A 15,847-nucleotide genomic window follows, 5' to 3' on the forward strand; every position below is an offset into this window, starting at 1 on the left:
GGGGAAGGAGACCCGCCATCCTTATATATTCTGGCCTACATGTGACCACAGGCCCACAGCAGTGTGATTTACTCTCAACTGTCCCCTGGCACCTTAAACCCATGCCCCCTAGTAATTTACCCCTCTACCCCGGGAAAAAGCCTCTGACTATCCACTCTGTCTATGCCCCTCATAATTTTGTAGACCTCTATCAGGTCGCCCCTCAACCTCCGTCGTTCCAGTGCGAACAAACCGAGTTTATTCAACCGCTCCTCATAGCTAATGCCCTCCATACCAGGCAACATCCTGGTAAATCTCTTCTGCACCCTCTCTAAAGCCTCCACATCCTTCTGGTAGTGTGGCGACCAGAATTGAACACTATACTCCAAGTGTGGCCTAACTAAGGTTCTATACAGCTGCAACATGACTTGCCGATTCTTATACTCAATGCCCCGGCCAATGAAGGCTAGCATGCTGTATGCCTTCTTGACTACCTTCTCCACCTGTGTTGCCCCTTTCAGTGACCTGTGGACCTGTACACCTAGATCTCTCTGACTGTCAATACTCTTGAGGGTTCTACCATTCACTGTATATTCCCTACCTGCATTCGACCTTCCAAAATGCATGACCTCACATTTGTCCGGATTAAACTCCATCTGCCACCTCTCCGCCCAAGTCTCCAAACAATCTAAATCCTGCTGTATCCTCTGACAGTCCTCATCGCTATCCGCAATTCCACCAACCTTTGTGTCGTCTGCAAACTTACTAATCAGACCAGTTACAGATCAGTTAAAGAATGAAAGAAACTGGGTGTGTGTCTATGTTCCATGTGAGTCTTGTCCCACCCCACTTCAACTCACCATTTCAGAAAATCCTTTTATTCCTTTCTCAGTTTGTGGTTTGTCTAATGTCCCATCAAACATAACCCTAGCCTTTCCTCCAATGCATCATTAAATTGTTCAAAATTAGCAAACATACTTGGTCAACCTGTGTTGCAGATTCATGAATTGGGTTTCTTTCATAATTGCATAGATCTGGTTCGCAACTGAAGATTGTTATAGTCACACAGGATTACTAAGGATATGTGACACAGAAACAAGCCTCCTCCAATCCTTCCTCATCGTAACCTAGTCCTTTCTTTGCTTGTATGGTTTCCCCTTCTTTTTCTCAGCCCGCCAATCCTTTTCTACAATGAATCCCATTTCTTGTATTGTCCTTGCAAACCTTCTCTGCGCCCTCTCCTATGTCTCCAAATCCTTTTTACAATAATGGTGGCCAGAACTGAACAGAGTGTGATCTACCCAAGGTTTGACACAGGTTGAGCCATTCAATACCATCATGGCTGATCTTGGACATAAACTCCACTTTCTCTCCCCATGTCCCTTAATTCCCCAAGAGAGCAAAAATCCAAAGTTTCCCTCCATTAACAGGAATTAATTGACCTTTGATTGGGACAATTGGCCACCCACTGCATGGTGGCAGGTAGCTATGCCACCACCCTCCAATCTCACCACCCGACTCCCCCCCCACCCCTCACCCACCAAGAAAATAGCCCTAGGGTGGGAAGGAACTAAAGAATTGACACCAGGGCCGTGAAATTCCTTTCTCGTCTGGCTCCATTCTGGCTTTGGCAGGGGCTGAAAACCAAGCCTTGGGAATCTCTTTGTAAACATCACTCAAGTCTTGGTTCTCCTCCCTAATCTTTTCATTTCTTGATGTGGTGTTTTCTATGTTAAAAGTGCAACATCTGTACTTCTTGTTGCTTCTGTTTTTTTTAAATCGTCTGACTGTTTATAATTTAATTTATTTTAGCCAGAAAAAGCTATCGAGGTATATGAGCAGGTATTGAAAAAAAACCCTCATGATGGACATTTGGTGAGGAAGATTGGCCAAGCACTAGTTAAAACTCACCACTACACCAAGGTATGTGGGAACGAACCCATATTTTGACAGAATCTTTCTACGTAATTGGTTTGATGTTCTTCAACATTGTTTCAATATTAGTTGTCGCTCATACTGTTTGCCGTGAAGACTTTGCAGTATTTTTAATTAATCTACAATGAATCTTTGCCGTTGATTGGCTACAATTCTCAGCTCCCTTGCAAACATTAACCTATACTTTCAAATTCGAAAACAACCCGAAGGTGTTAAAAGTTGTGAAACATCCGGACTGAAAGCCAAGCGGGTGCAAGAAACACTGAATTCTTAACTTTGTACATCAAGGTGGATAAAATTCAAGGCCCCATGGTTTTTCTGCCCCCCCCCCCCAATCTATTCACTCCACTGCTCTCCTGACAGTTATTTTCAATCATGGAGTAGGTGGGATGGAGCATCACGGTAGCATAGTGGTTAGCACTGTTGCTTCACAGCACCAGGGTCCCATGTTTAATTCCCGGCTTGGGTCACTGTCTGTGTGGAGTCTGCACGTTCTCCCCGTGCCTGCGTGGGTTTCCTCCGGGTGCTCCAGTTTCCTCCCACAAGTCCCGAAAGACGTGCTTGTTAGCTGAATTGGACATTCTGAATTCTCCACCAGTTGTATCCGAACAGGCGCCGGAGTGTGTCAACTAGGGGATTTTCACAGTAACTTCATTGCAGTGTTAATGTAAGCCTACTTGTGACACTAATAAAGATAATCACAACAGAACTCGATCCTGTTTTCAACAATCTTCCACCACAACCGCACTTACTGGTCGACTGGCCATGCTAAATTGCTCCTTAGTGTCCAATGATATGGAGGTTAGGTGGATTAACCATGATTTAATGCACGGGGTTACAGGGATAGGGCGGAGGAGTGGGCCTAGGCAGGGTGCTCTTTCAGAGGGTCGGTGCAGATTCGATAGGCTGAATGGCCTCCTTCTGCACTGTAGGGATTCTATTGATGTTGGCAGGGCCTCGCCCATTGTGTTAATTACATCTGGGTTAAAGGGGAAAAGTCTTGATCTGCATATTCCTGAAGGAATGTATAGCTATACATGTAAGAAAGTGTAAGGCTCGCTCAATAGATAGGTATCCTTAATTTGGATAATTCATTTGTACCCATGATTACAGATTTAAAATGGACATATATTTGAAATTATTACAGGAAAATTAAGATGGGTACAGATTTTAAAAAGTTGGGTGAAAGAAGAGGAAAGAAATGTAACAAAAAAATAACAGCCACTTTGTTACTTTACCCCCAGCAATTGAATGCTTGTTCAATGTTTTATAGCATTATTCAGGGGATTGATTTCTGAGCAGGGCCCACCACACTGTGAAGCATTTTTGTTAAAAGGACAATACCAATTATCTTCATAACTCTTTGCTTTGATTTGAATATGTGCAGAAAGCAGCCCACTTTTCTCCAGTAATTTTCCAGTACGCAAAGCCACTTCTAGAAAACGACACTTGTGTGTTGTTGGAATACTGTGCTGCATCTTATCTAGTTTCAAGGCAGAGGCTTCATAAACGAAGGCAGGAATATCTCTTGCTGGCCTGTATAATCTCTGTTGTTTCTCACAGCAGCATTTGTTTCTGTCTCTTGGCTTGACAAGGTTAGCGGATTTAATCTAAAAAGACCTTTGCCGTTGCTGCTAGCTTTCCGAAGAATGCCGATTGAATTACATCGAGAGGCTTTTTTCCCGTCCCACGAAAGTATGAACAAGTGGAGGTTGTTCAGGCCATCAAGCCCCAGGGGCAGGATTTTCCATCCCTTCCCTGGCCTGTTTTCCAGCGACGGAGGCGGCTCGACATTGGCTGCCGGTCCTGCCAATGTCTACGGAGTCTTTTATGGCTCGCCTGCCCCTCCGCCAGGGAACCCCCACCTGGAGGGGGGCTTGCCATCAGCGGGTCCGGACGATCTCGCTGGAAGGATGGACCGGAAAATCCTGCTCCATATCTTTCCCCCCACCATGTCCAAGCTCTCTCAGTCTGGGTTCTTCAATAAAGATCAGGGATCAAATGAGGCCTAGCTTGATCTGCCTCAGGCCCAACTTGTACAATATACCCCTCCACCCCGAGGCTAATTATAGCACCTTTCTTGTTGCAGCTTAACATCTCACTTTTTTTTATTGTCGACAATTTCATCAAGTTGGAACTTCACCAGGGTGATTTGTATTTGCTTTTCATCTTCAGGCCATCCATTATTTTGAAACTGCATTAAAGATTGGTGGACAGGACTTCTTGTGCCACGATTTAGCCGAACTCCTCCTGAAACTGAGACTATTTGAAAAGGCAAAGAAAGTGCTCAGAAAGGCCCTGGAACATGATTTCAGTATGTCGGTTTGTATTACGTTTCCTAGTAGGGGAGGTGTTGGGCAGGGGACACAGTCTCAGAATAAGGGGCAAGCCATTTTGGACCGAGATTAGGAGGGAATTTCATCACTCAGAGGGTTGTGAATCTTTGGAATTCTCTACCCCGGAGAACAGTGGGGGCTCAGTCATTGAGTATGTTCCAGGCAGAGATTGGTAGATTTCTAAATACTGATGGCATTAAGGTATAAGGGGATAATGGGGGAAGATGGCATTGAGGAAGAAGACAAGCCACGGTTTTACTGAATGGCGGTGCAGGCCCGGGGCGGGTGGAGGGGCTGGAGGGGGCAGCTTCTCCAGTTCCTGTGTTCTCATATGTTCCTGCGGTAAATAATGCAAGCTCAAGTGATAAATGGAGCTATCTTCTGATTGTAATTGTAAGGTTCTATTGACAATTAACTGCAATAAAAAGCTTCTTTAAAAACATCTGCATGATTACATTACCACTCCACCACGTAATTAGGGTGCAGTTGATCTGGAACCCGACTCCATAATACCCACATTTGCCCCTCATCTCTGAATGTCTTTGGTTAACAATAATACATCAAGTTCAGGTTTAAAATTAGCAATCGGTCTCGCATCAATTGCTGATTGCAGAAGAAAATTCCAAAGGTCTGCCACCCTTATTTGTTGTTCTGACATATGTTTCCAAAAGTTCACTCCAAAAGAAAGGAGGAATGTACATATATGCAATTTAGGAATATCTCAAAGCATGTGGCAACCATTGAAGTATTTTTGGAGTGCAGCCCCTGAAATGCAGTGATCATTTTGGGCAGAGCAAGGTCCTGCGAATGAAAACGAGGGGCTGGACTTTATGCTGCCCACTCACCTCCGGCAGGTTTGAAGGAGGGTGGGTGTCTTGTAAAATCCATTTGGTGGCCTTCCCACCACCTCCCGACAAGAAAGAAAATGATACGTACAAACATATGAACAAAGTGTAGGAGTAGCCCATTCAGCCCCTCGAGCCTGCTCCACCATTTTCAGGAAGAGAATTCTATAAATTCCCGAGACAAAATAATTCTCACATCCGTTTCAAATGTGCCGCGCCTTATTTTTAAACAGTGACCCTTAGTTCTGGATTCTCCAACAAGACGAAACATCCTCTCCACATCCACCCTGTCAATACCACTCAGGATCATGTATGTTTCAATCATGTCACCTTCTATGCTCCAGCGGATACAAGCCTAGCCGGTCCAAGCTTTCCTCACAGGACAACCCGCCCATTCCAGGTATATACACCTATACACCTTCTCTGAACTGCTTCTAATGCATTTACATATTTTCTTAAATAAGGTGACCAACACTGTACACAGTACTCCAGATGTGGGCTCAATAGTGCGCTGTACAACTGATGCTTAACCTCCCCACTTTTGTATTCAATTCACCTTGCAATGCTTTCTATTAGCTTTCAAAATGACTTGCTGTACCTGCAAACTAGCATTTTGTGATTCATGCCCAGGACATGGGGCAGCACGGTAGCATTGTGGCTAGCACAATTGCTTCACAGCTCCAAGGGTCCCAGGTTCGATTCCGGCTTGGGTCTCTTGTCTGTGCGGAGTCTGTACATCCTCCCCGTGTGTGCGTGGGTTTCCTCTGGGTGCTCTGGTTTCCTCCCACAGTCCAAAGATGTGCAGGTTAGGTGGATTGGCCACGCTAAATTGCCCTTAGTGTCCAAAATTGCCCTTAGTGTTGTGTGGGGTTACGGGGATAGGGTGGAGGTGTTGACCTTGGGTAGGGTGCTCTTTCCAAGAGCCGGTGCAGACTCGATGGGCCGAATGGCCTCCTTCTGCACTGTAAATTCTATGACACTAGATCCCTCTGCAATTCAGAGCTCTGCAACCTCACACCATTTGGATGATAGACTTCTATCATCCTTCTATCAGACTTCTATTATACCTGTAAAAATGGCCAATTACACATTTCCCCACATTATACTCCATTTGCCAGCTTTTTGCCCACTCATTTATTTATCTATATATTTTGATTCTCCTTTTTTTCTTATTAATTCATGAGATTGTCATAGAGTTTTACAGAAAGAGGCCCTTCAGTCCATCATGTTTGTGTGGCCATCAAACACCTATCTATTCTGAGCCCACTTTCAAGCACTTGGTCCTTAGACTTGTATGCTCTGGCATTTCAAGTGCGCATGTAAATGCTTCTTAAATGTTGTGAGGGTACCTGCCTCTACCACCCTTTCAGGCAGTGAGTTCCAGATTCCTACCACCCTCTGGGGATCCTGTAGAAATCTCCTGTAAATCTATGCCCCCGGGTTATTGGAAAACAACCCAGCCTAACCGGCCTCTCTTCATAGCTGAAACGCTCCAGCCCAGCCAACAGTCATGTGGACGGCATTGCTGGCTGGGCCACCATTCATTACCCATGCCTGAGGGCATTTATGAGTCACCCACACTGTTGTGGATCTGGAGTCACAAATGGGCCAGGCCAGACTAGACCAAGTAAGGACAAGGACAACAGGTATCCTCCACTAAAGGAGATTAGTAAACCAGACGGGGATTTACGATGATGGTTTCATGGCCATCATTAGCCTTTTAATCCCAGATTATTTATTGCATTCAAATTTCACCATCTGCAATGGTGGGATTCGAACCCGGGTCCCCAGAGCATTACTCTGTGTCTCTGGAGTACTAGCCCAGTGACAATACCACTACTCCACTGCTTCCCCTTATAAGAACATAAGGACTAAGAGCAGGAGTAGGCAATTCAGCCCATTGTGCCCGCTCCACCATTCAATGCAATCATTAATGTCCTCTCTACAACTTACTTTCCTACCTCTCTTTCTCCAGCAAATTTGGCAACCATCCCTTCAGTTCCCTCATCCAACTCATTTATATGAATTGTAAACAGTTGAGTTCCCAGCACTGATATCTGCGGTATGCCACTTGTTATATTTTGCCAACCTGAACACAACCCATTTCTGTCTACTCTCTGCTTCCTGTTCAGGCAAGGTGTCCCTTGTGGGAGTTGTGTACACAGGCCCTCTAACAGTGACAGAAAACTTTCCTCCTTATTAATCTTCGCCCAAGCCATTAGAGACCCTCGGCTAGTCGAGGACAGGCAGGGTGGCACCTTGGCACGCCCTCTGGCACCCTGGAAGTGCCAACTGGGCACACTGCCGGGGTGTCAGGTGCCAGCTTTGCACTACCAGGGATCGGGCCCGGGGGACCTTACCATGTTGGGGGGGGGGGGTGAGGGAGTATTCCTGGGGGCCACCCCGAGGTGGAGAGGGGGAGGGGGAGAGGGGAGGTCGGAAATGTGGGGTGGGGGGCTGAAAAGGAGTGGGGGGAAAGATCAGAGCAGCCAGACAAAATGGCATCCCAATCTGCGAGGAGCCTTTCCTGCTGGGCCAACCAGCAGGAAGTGACTCAAGTACGGCACTGGCAGAGAGATCTCCCATGATTACCGCCGAGCCTTCCTGACAAGCTCCAATTATTTCTTCTTTTATGCTCCACCCTGCCATGTGGGTATAGACCACTCCCACAAGTGACTTCTTGCCTTTACTACTTCTCATTTCTACCCAAGCCCTTTCCACATCCTTGTGCCCTGAACTTGGGTTATCCCTCTGAATTGTTCTAGTACCATTATTATCTAACACAGCCACCCCTCCACTTTTTTCTCACTTTCTGTCCTTCCTTCAATATTCAGCTCCCAATCCATGTCCCCCTGGAGGCATGTCTCTGTAATGGCTATCAACTAGCACTTATTTATTTTTCAGTGCGCTCTCTGTTTTGTTTTGAACGCTACGTAGATTCAGGTACAGAGCTTTTAGTTTTGTCATTTTATTATTTTCATAACCCCTAGTCTCAACTGTGGATTTACTGTTAGATTTGTACTCTCTATCCATTACTGTCATGGTCTGTTTTTCAATCCCTGTAATAATACCTTTCTCTTTTGCCTTGTCTCGGCTCTTTGATTTACCACAACTTCCCAAATATGATCCTATCTAGTTTAAAACCTTCTCTACTTCACTAATCATGCAGCTCGCTACAATACTTGCCCCAGCATGGTTGAGGTGTAGAACGTCCCAACGCTACAGATCCCACTTTTCCCAGTTCCCGTGCCGGTGCCCCACAATCTGGAATCCACTTCTCCCACCGCCAGCCTTCGAACCACCCATTCATCTCTAAGCTGATTTGTCCTATGCCAATTTTCATGTGGCTCAGGTGATAATCCAGAGGTGATTAATTTGGTGCCAATCTCCTCATACTGACTATGCAGAACTTTATCCTGCCTATATCGTTGGTATCTACATGGACCATGACAACTGGGTCCTCCCCCTCCCACTTTCCAGGCCTGAGCAGATGCCCTGAACCCTGGCACTAGTTCATAAATTCATAAGATATAGGAGCAGAATTAGTCCATTCTGCCCATTGAGTCTGCTCCGCCATACTATCATGGCTTATACGTTCCTCATCTGTTGCCTGCAATGTTACAGACCAAGGGCAGGCAACATGGCCGCCTGGACTCATGTTCACTGCTGCAGGGAAGGTGTCAATCTCTATGCTTATACTAGTAAAGTAAAGTTGCCATAGTCCCAGATGACCAGAGGCTCTTTCTCATTTGAAGGGGAGAGGTGACTGGTGGTGATTTAGCCTGAGGATTATCACACCTCAGGTGAGGGGCAAGGTTGAGAATGCGGGGCCTTCATAAATAATAACCTCAGCCAGTACGGGAATTGAACCCACGCTGTGGCCTCGCTCTGCATCACAAACCAGTTGTCAAGCCAACGGAGCTAAACCTGAGACTACAAACCTGTTTGACGATTGTAAAGGCTGAGGTTCCCTTGCTCCAAGCCCTCTGGGTCCCCTTACCTGCCTCCTTCACCATCATACTCTCCTGTACCTTACCACTAACTAAACCAAAAGAACTTGTCCTAAGAGGTGGGATTGCCTCCTGGTACAAAGAATCCACAAAACCTTCCCCTCCCTGATGCATCACAGTGTCTGTAGTTCAACCTCCAGCTCATAAACTCTGAGCTGAAGCTGATCAAACTTCAAACACTTACCGTAGACGTCTTTGCCCTGGATCAAACCAGCATCCAGGAGCTCCCATATGCTGCAGCTGTGACACATCACCTATCCTGTCATCCTTAATGTGTTCTGATTAGCGGTTTAATTATTTTATTCAATATTGGATTTTACTTTTGCTTTTATTTATTTTATCAATCTTACCAACAGTTGCTGGACAATTTTGACCTGAGGAATAGACAAAACCGTAGTCACTTACTAATACTCACCAAACAACTAGCTTCCTCTCCTATAGCAGAGTAAGACCACTTCCTACAGGATGAGAGTGTTAGGAAACAAAAAGCAAAAGAGCACCTCTTTCTCTTCCTTTCCTAACTCTATTGATTACCCAAATACCAGGACTCTCTTCTAAGTTACACTTCTTGCAGTGCACCTTACCTAAAGCACCTCTTTCCCCCTGTACACCGAATTACTGCTTTGAAAAATTCCCAAATTCACTCACTCGATCTCTGCCTCATTCCGGCCGACATCTTCCTCACTGACTGGTGTGATGCAGAGCAACAAAGACCACACTAATAATAATATGGGAGAGCAACACAAGAAGGGCGGGTGGCGAGACCTTCGGTGAGAGACAAGGATAGCATAATCTATCAGATGTGTGTAATCGAGCTGCCTTGAAATAGCACATTGCTGTTCAGCATTAATAAAGCAAGCAGCTATGCTACCTACTGTCTGGCAAATACTATATCTAAATATTATTGTATTCCAGAAAACGATTTAGCCACCATGATGAATGACGTCAAGTGCCTGATGCTTTTGGCGAAGATTTGCACCAAGACTAATGAAGTTGAGGAAGCTCTGTCTGCCTATAGCAAGGTGAAGGGATACTGATACACAATGAAATGTCTGCGTCATTTATGATTCAGTGCTGCGCCCTCAGTACACACCTGATATTTACTCAGCTGAAGGCTGTGATGCCAATGAATCATCGTTATCTCGTGAATGTGCCCCAAACTCAGATCACAAATAGTTAACTGTCAGGCTTGCTGTCGGTGAAGTTGGTTCGGACACTCTCTTTTCACTTCAGAATCACAGAACTGTCACACTGCAGAAGGAGGCCATTCTGTCCATCAAATCTGTACTGGCTCTCTGAAAGAGAATTCCCCTGCCGTTTCTCCGTAACCTTGCACATTCTTTCTCTGCAGAGAGCAATCCAATTCCCTTTTGAATATCTCATATTTATTTCAATATATTTTAAAATATATTCGCATGTCTTTGTTGTCTATAATCTGATACTAATTTGGTAATGAAATATAAAATTTGCAAGGGATAGTCATGCTTCTGCGGTGTGATGAATTACATTTGAGCTTCCTCTTATTCTATTGTGTTCCTGATCTCAACCATGGTGCTAAATCTTGGATGCGAATGAAGGCTAAAGTCATCCAAGCAGAAGAGGAAAAAGTCTGGATGGGGCGTTCTTAATGGACTTTTTAAAAGTCTTTCATAGGATCAAGGCATCGCTGGCTGGGCCAGCCTTTATGGCCCACCCCTAATTGCCCTTGAATTGAGTGGCTTACTGGGCCACTCCGGAAGGCATTTTAAGAGTCAACACGTTGTTGTAGATCTGGAGTCACATGTCAGGCCACGTAAGGACAGACTTCCCTCCTTCCCAAAAGGATATTAGTGGGTCTTTACAACAATCGACAATGGTTATCAATTAGACTTTGATCAAAACCTTTAAGTCCTGAGGAGTATTGGCAGGGTGGATGTGGAGAGGATGTTTCCTCTTGTCAGAGAGTCTAGAACTAGGGGTCACTGTTTTAAGATAAGTGTCATTTGAGACAGAGATGAGTAATTCCTTTTTTCTTTCAGAGGGCCGTAAGTCTGTGGAACTCTCATCCTCAAAAGGCAGTGGAAGTGGAGTATATTTAAGGCAGAGCTAGATAGATTGTTGATTTTAATAATAATAATAATCTTTATTAGTGTCACAAGTCGGCTTACATTAAGACTGTAATAAAGTTACTGTGAAAAGTCCCTAGTCGCCACACTCTGGCGCCTGTTCGAGTACACTGAGGGAGAATTCAGAATGTCCAATTCACCTAACAGTACATCTTTCGGGACTTGTGGGAGGAAACTGGAGCACCCGGGGGAAACCCACGCAGACACGGGGAGAACATGCACACTCCGCACAGACAGTGACCCAAGCCGGGAATCGGCCCGGGTCCCTGGTGCTGTGAAGCAACAATGCCAACCACTGTGCTACCGTGCTGCCCATTACCAAAGGGGGGGGTGAAAGGTTATTATGGGTAGGCAGGAATGTGGGGTTGAGGTTACCCAATCAGATCAGTCCATGATCTTATCGAATGGAGGAGCAGGTACGAGGGGTCGAGTGGCATCCTGCTGCTCCTAATTCGTATGTTCATATGTGTGCAGCACAGAAGGAGGTCATTGGGCACATTGTGTCCATGCCAACTCTCTGGAAGAACTACTCAGCTAGTCCGTTCCCTGGCAGCTGCTGCATTTGTGCCACTGCTGCGCCAGTGTTCCGGCTCACGCACCGCCACTCACCTTCTCGTTGTTCTCCGCTCCACTGATCACCCCCTCAACCCGCACTTGCTGCTAATAGGCTCACGAGTGAGATTCAGTTGTGCCTATTCAGAGCAAATGCAGGCGAGAAGAAACGGCCTGAGGTTGGTAGAGGAGCCAGCAGCATGAAGGTGAGTAGTGGCACATTATCCTGTAATGTAAATGTAAATTACTCTTGTGAGAGTCGCAGTTATGTGGCAGCTATCTGACTTACTTATGCCTCATTTGGAATGTTTTAAAGGCCTACGACTTACAAAAGCGGTTACTGAAACGCCTGATGTTGGAGCAGACAGATATCATTCCAGCCCAAAATCAGCTGGCAGCCTCCATCTGTACTGAGATAGCACACCTGTGCATGGATCGGCAAGAGTATGATAAGGCGGCCCATTACTATAAAGAAGGGCTGGGCTTTGTGGAAAACGATCCTAAAGTGAGTACGGAAAGTATTCTTTTCATGTTTCCAATTGTAGAACTGCCTCATATCACAATTTGTGATATAAGTTTTGATTTTTTGATCTGCTTAAATCAGGCGGGATTTTCCTGAATACCCCGATGGCCCGACGGCGGCTTAAAATAATGGCGCGAACCACTCTGGCGTCGGGCGAACCGGAAGTTGGGGAATCCTCCGCACTTCCGGGGGCTAGGCCGGCGGCGGAGGGGTTGGCGCCACGCCAACCATCGCTGAAGTGCCGGCACGAGTTAGCGCATGCGCAGAACCGCCAGTGTGGTTCCACGTACGCGTAGACCGGCCGGCGTATTCTTGCGCAAGCGCAGGGGGGGGTATTTTCTCCGTGCCGGCCATGGCGGAGCCCTACAAAGGCCGGCGCGGAAGGAAGGAGGGCCCCCACGGCACAGGCCCGCCTGCAGATCGGTGGGCCCCGATGACGGGCCAGGCTACCGTGGGGGTCCCCCCCCCCGGGGTTGGATTCCCCCCCCCGGGCCAGCCAGGTCCCGCCTTGTGGGACCAATTCCATTTCACGTCAGTGGGACTGGCCAGAAACCGACGGCCGCTTGGCCCATCGAGGCCCGGAGAATTGCCGTGGGGGGGGGCGCTGCCAACGGCCCCCGACCGGCGTGGCGTGATCCCCGCCCCAGCCTGAAAACCGGCGCCAGAGAGTACGGCAGCTACCGTCGGAGCGGTGGGGCAGGATTCACACCGCAACCCGGGGATTGCTGGTATTGCCAGGGCTACGCATAGCTCTGGTTACCTGACACATACAGCCCAATGTTCCTAGACATGTTTATAACGATACCTGGGCATTCGCAGAATGAGCATTGCTCACCAGACAATATCAAGCATAGGGTGCAGCTTCTTGTTCATTATTGGGATGTGGGTGTCGGCCAGCGGGTATTGCCCACCCCTAATTTCCCTGGAAAGGTTTGACACAACTGAGCGGTTTACAGGGCAACTTTATAGGGCAGTTAGGAGTCAACCGTATTGGGCGTGGACTGGTTTCACTGGAGACTAAACTGGAGGAGAATGGCTTGTTTTCTTCCCGAAGGGAGATTAGTGGTTGCTTGTGTACTGTCCACAGCCTGTGGAGTCCTTGCTGATAAGGCCCGGCTATTAGCGGACTAGGTTCCCTAATACACCATCAATAACACACGACGAGTGATGAATGTGATTGGGCCTAGGTAGGATGGTCTTCTGATGGGCCGAATGGCCTCTTTCTGCACTGTAGGGATTCTATGAAGCTCCCAGTTATACTCCAGAGATACCACTTTAACACAGCAGGGAAGACCCCAGGGAAACCTGTCACTGAATGTTTGGCCAGATTACGAATTCAGATTGTGAATTCAGACCATCTCTGAACAAAACGTCGCAAGACAGATTGACATGCGGAACAAACAACTTAAAAAAATATATATATTTTTATTCTCCTCCTTTTTCACGTTTTCTCCCAGATTTTCACCCACCAACAATAAACAATAAGCAGAAACGAATATAATGTCAATCCCCATATCAATAACAACGATCCCATCCTCCCACCAAACCCCAAACAACTGCCCGCATGTTAACATAAACAAATAAAAAAGGAATCAGGAATCACCCATAGTCACCATTAACACATACAGTCCCCCTCCCCCCAACCCTCCCAACACCTCACCCCCCACTAATGTTCGATGTTATCCAATTCTTGAAAGTGCATAATGAATAAAGCCCATGAATTGTAGAACCCTCCATCCTTCCCCTCAGTTCAAACTTAACCTTCTCAAGAGTCAAGAATTCTAACATGTCCCCCCCCACCACGCCAGGGCACAGGGTGGAGAGGTTGCCCTGCATCCAACAGGATCCGCCTTTGGGCGAAGGCTACAACGAGGCAAAGGCTACAACATCTGCCTCCTCACCCCCAACCCCATAACCTAACCTGCACATCTTTGGACACGAAGGGGCAATTCAGCATGGCCAATCCATCTAACCTGCACATCTTTGGACTGTGGGAGGAAACCACAGTTGCAGGTGTCAGACAGTGGACTATTGCAAGCACTGCCAAAGAGCACAATCAAGACAAAGTTATAGAATTAGGCAAAATGCGTGCTGTTCATGGAAGAAGCCAAGGCCAGTACAGGGATAAATCAGCTGAACCGTATTATTACAACCAGTGTCGCCCCAATAATGGTGGAAATGCTGGTGGACGGGCATCCATTGAAAATGGAAGTGCACATGGGAGCTGCGGCCTCCGTTATTGGGGAGCAGACATATGATCATCTCCAAATTGGTATTCAACTCTTGAGCTTAGAAGACGTGAAGGCCAGACTAGCCACCTACATGGTGGAACCATTAGGAAAAAAGGGCACCACAATTACCCCAGTAACTAACAGGCAGCAATCGGCCTGACCCCCACTCATTGTTGTGTGGGGGTAATGGCCAAGCCTAATGGGGAGAGATTGGCTCCAGTGGATCAGGCTGAACTGGTGGGAGATCTTCAGGCTGGGTGTGGGAGGAGTCTCGGATGACATCATCAAATGCCCTGAAGTTTTTCAGGAAGGACTAAGAGGAGCCAAAACCAAGGTTTATGGCAACCCCAATGCTCTACCTAATTATTTTAGAGTGAGACAGGCTCCAGACTCTGTTGTGTTGGACACTCTGGATCCGTGGAACACATACAGGTCACCAACACTTGAAATAGGGCAACACTATTTTATTGAGTCATTAACAGTTTAACATACTCTCACTGTGAGTTAACACGATACTAGCTTTAACTAAAGACCTTTGCCTTGTCCTAACCAGTCGATGCACTCAGCACATGGTGAATGTCTGTGCTGCAGGCTGTGAGCTCTGTCCTACTAGGAAGCTGCAGCTCGAATGAGCGGGAACTCTGATGCCCCCTGTCTTTATAGTGCGTGTGTTCTAACTGGTGATTGGCTGCGGTGTTGTGTGTGTTGATTGGTCCCACTGCGTGTCCATCAGTGTGTGTGTCTGCACCATGATATACTGGTGTATATTATGACAGACTCCCGAATGGAAAGGGTGGAGACTGAACTTGGCCGCCTGGAAAATCTAGACGTAATACATAATAATACAGTTCACAGAGTGGGCCGTGCCTGTTGTCCTGGTCCTCAAACTTGTCAAATTGGCCTACCTCTGTGGAGATTATAACTTAACCGACGGTTAATCGGTTTCCAAGCTCAGTATATACCTCTGCCTCAAATCGAAGACCTGTACTCCAAGGTAGCAGGTGGCCAGACATTCACAAAGTTGGATATGAGCCACGTCCATCTTTAACTTGAATTAGACGGAGCCCTCACAGAAGTATGTTACAATCAGTTTACACTAGTGCCAAATGACTATACTCGCTTGCCCTTCAGGGTCTCATCAGCATGCGCCATATTCCAACGGATCATGCAGAACATACTTTAAGGGCTACCCAAAATTGTGGTGTACTTTTAAAATTCATTTACGGGATGTGGGCATTGCTGGTTAGGCCAGAATTTATTGCCCATCCCTAGTTGCCCTTCAGGAGGTGGTGGCGAGTTACCTTGCTGAACCGTTGCAGTCCCTGAGATGT

The 15,847-nt window shown here is 46.8% G+C and overlaps 1 protein-coding gene across 2 annotated transcripts in view; it reads left to right on the forward strand.

The window, feature by feature from the left end:
* Positions 1–15,847, forward strand: part of LOC140424764 (tetratricopeptide repeat protein 21B-like) — a 169,194-nt gene that overhangs the window by 109,810 nt on the left and 43,537 nt on the right. For both annotated transcript variants that reach the window (XM_072508146.1, XM_072508147.1), the window contains 4 exons: positions 1,792–1,902; positions 4,090–4,228; positions 10,021–10,127; positions 12,079–12,267. In XM_072508146.1, coding sequence (XP_072364247.1) covers positions 1,792–1,902; positions 4,090–4,228; positions 10,021–10,127; positions 12,079–12,267 — 546 coding nt within the window. The remainder of the gene's footprint in view (positions 1–1,791; positions 1,903–4,089; positions 4,229–10,020; positions 10,128–12,078; positions 12,268–15,847) is intronic.

The sequence above is a fragment of the Scyliorhinus torazame genome, chromosome 6, assembly GCF_047496885.1.
Source record: "Scyliorhinus torazame isolate Kashiwa2021f chromosome 6, sScyTor2.1, whole genome shotgun sequence".
NCBI lineage: Eukaryota > Metazoa > Chordata > Chondrichthyes > Carcharhiniformes > Scyliorhinidae > Scyliorhinus > Scyliorhinus torazame.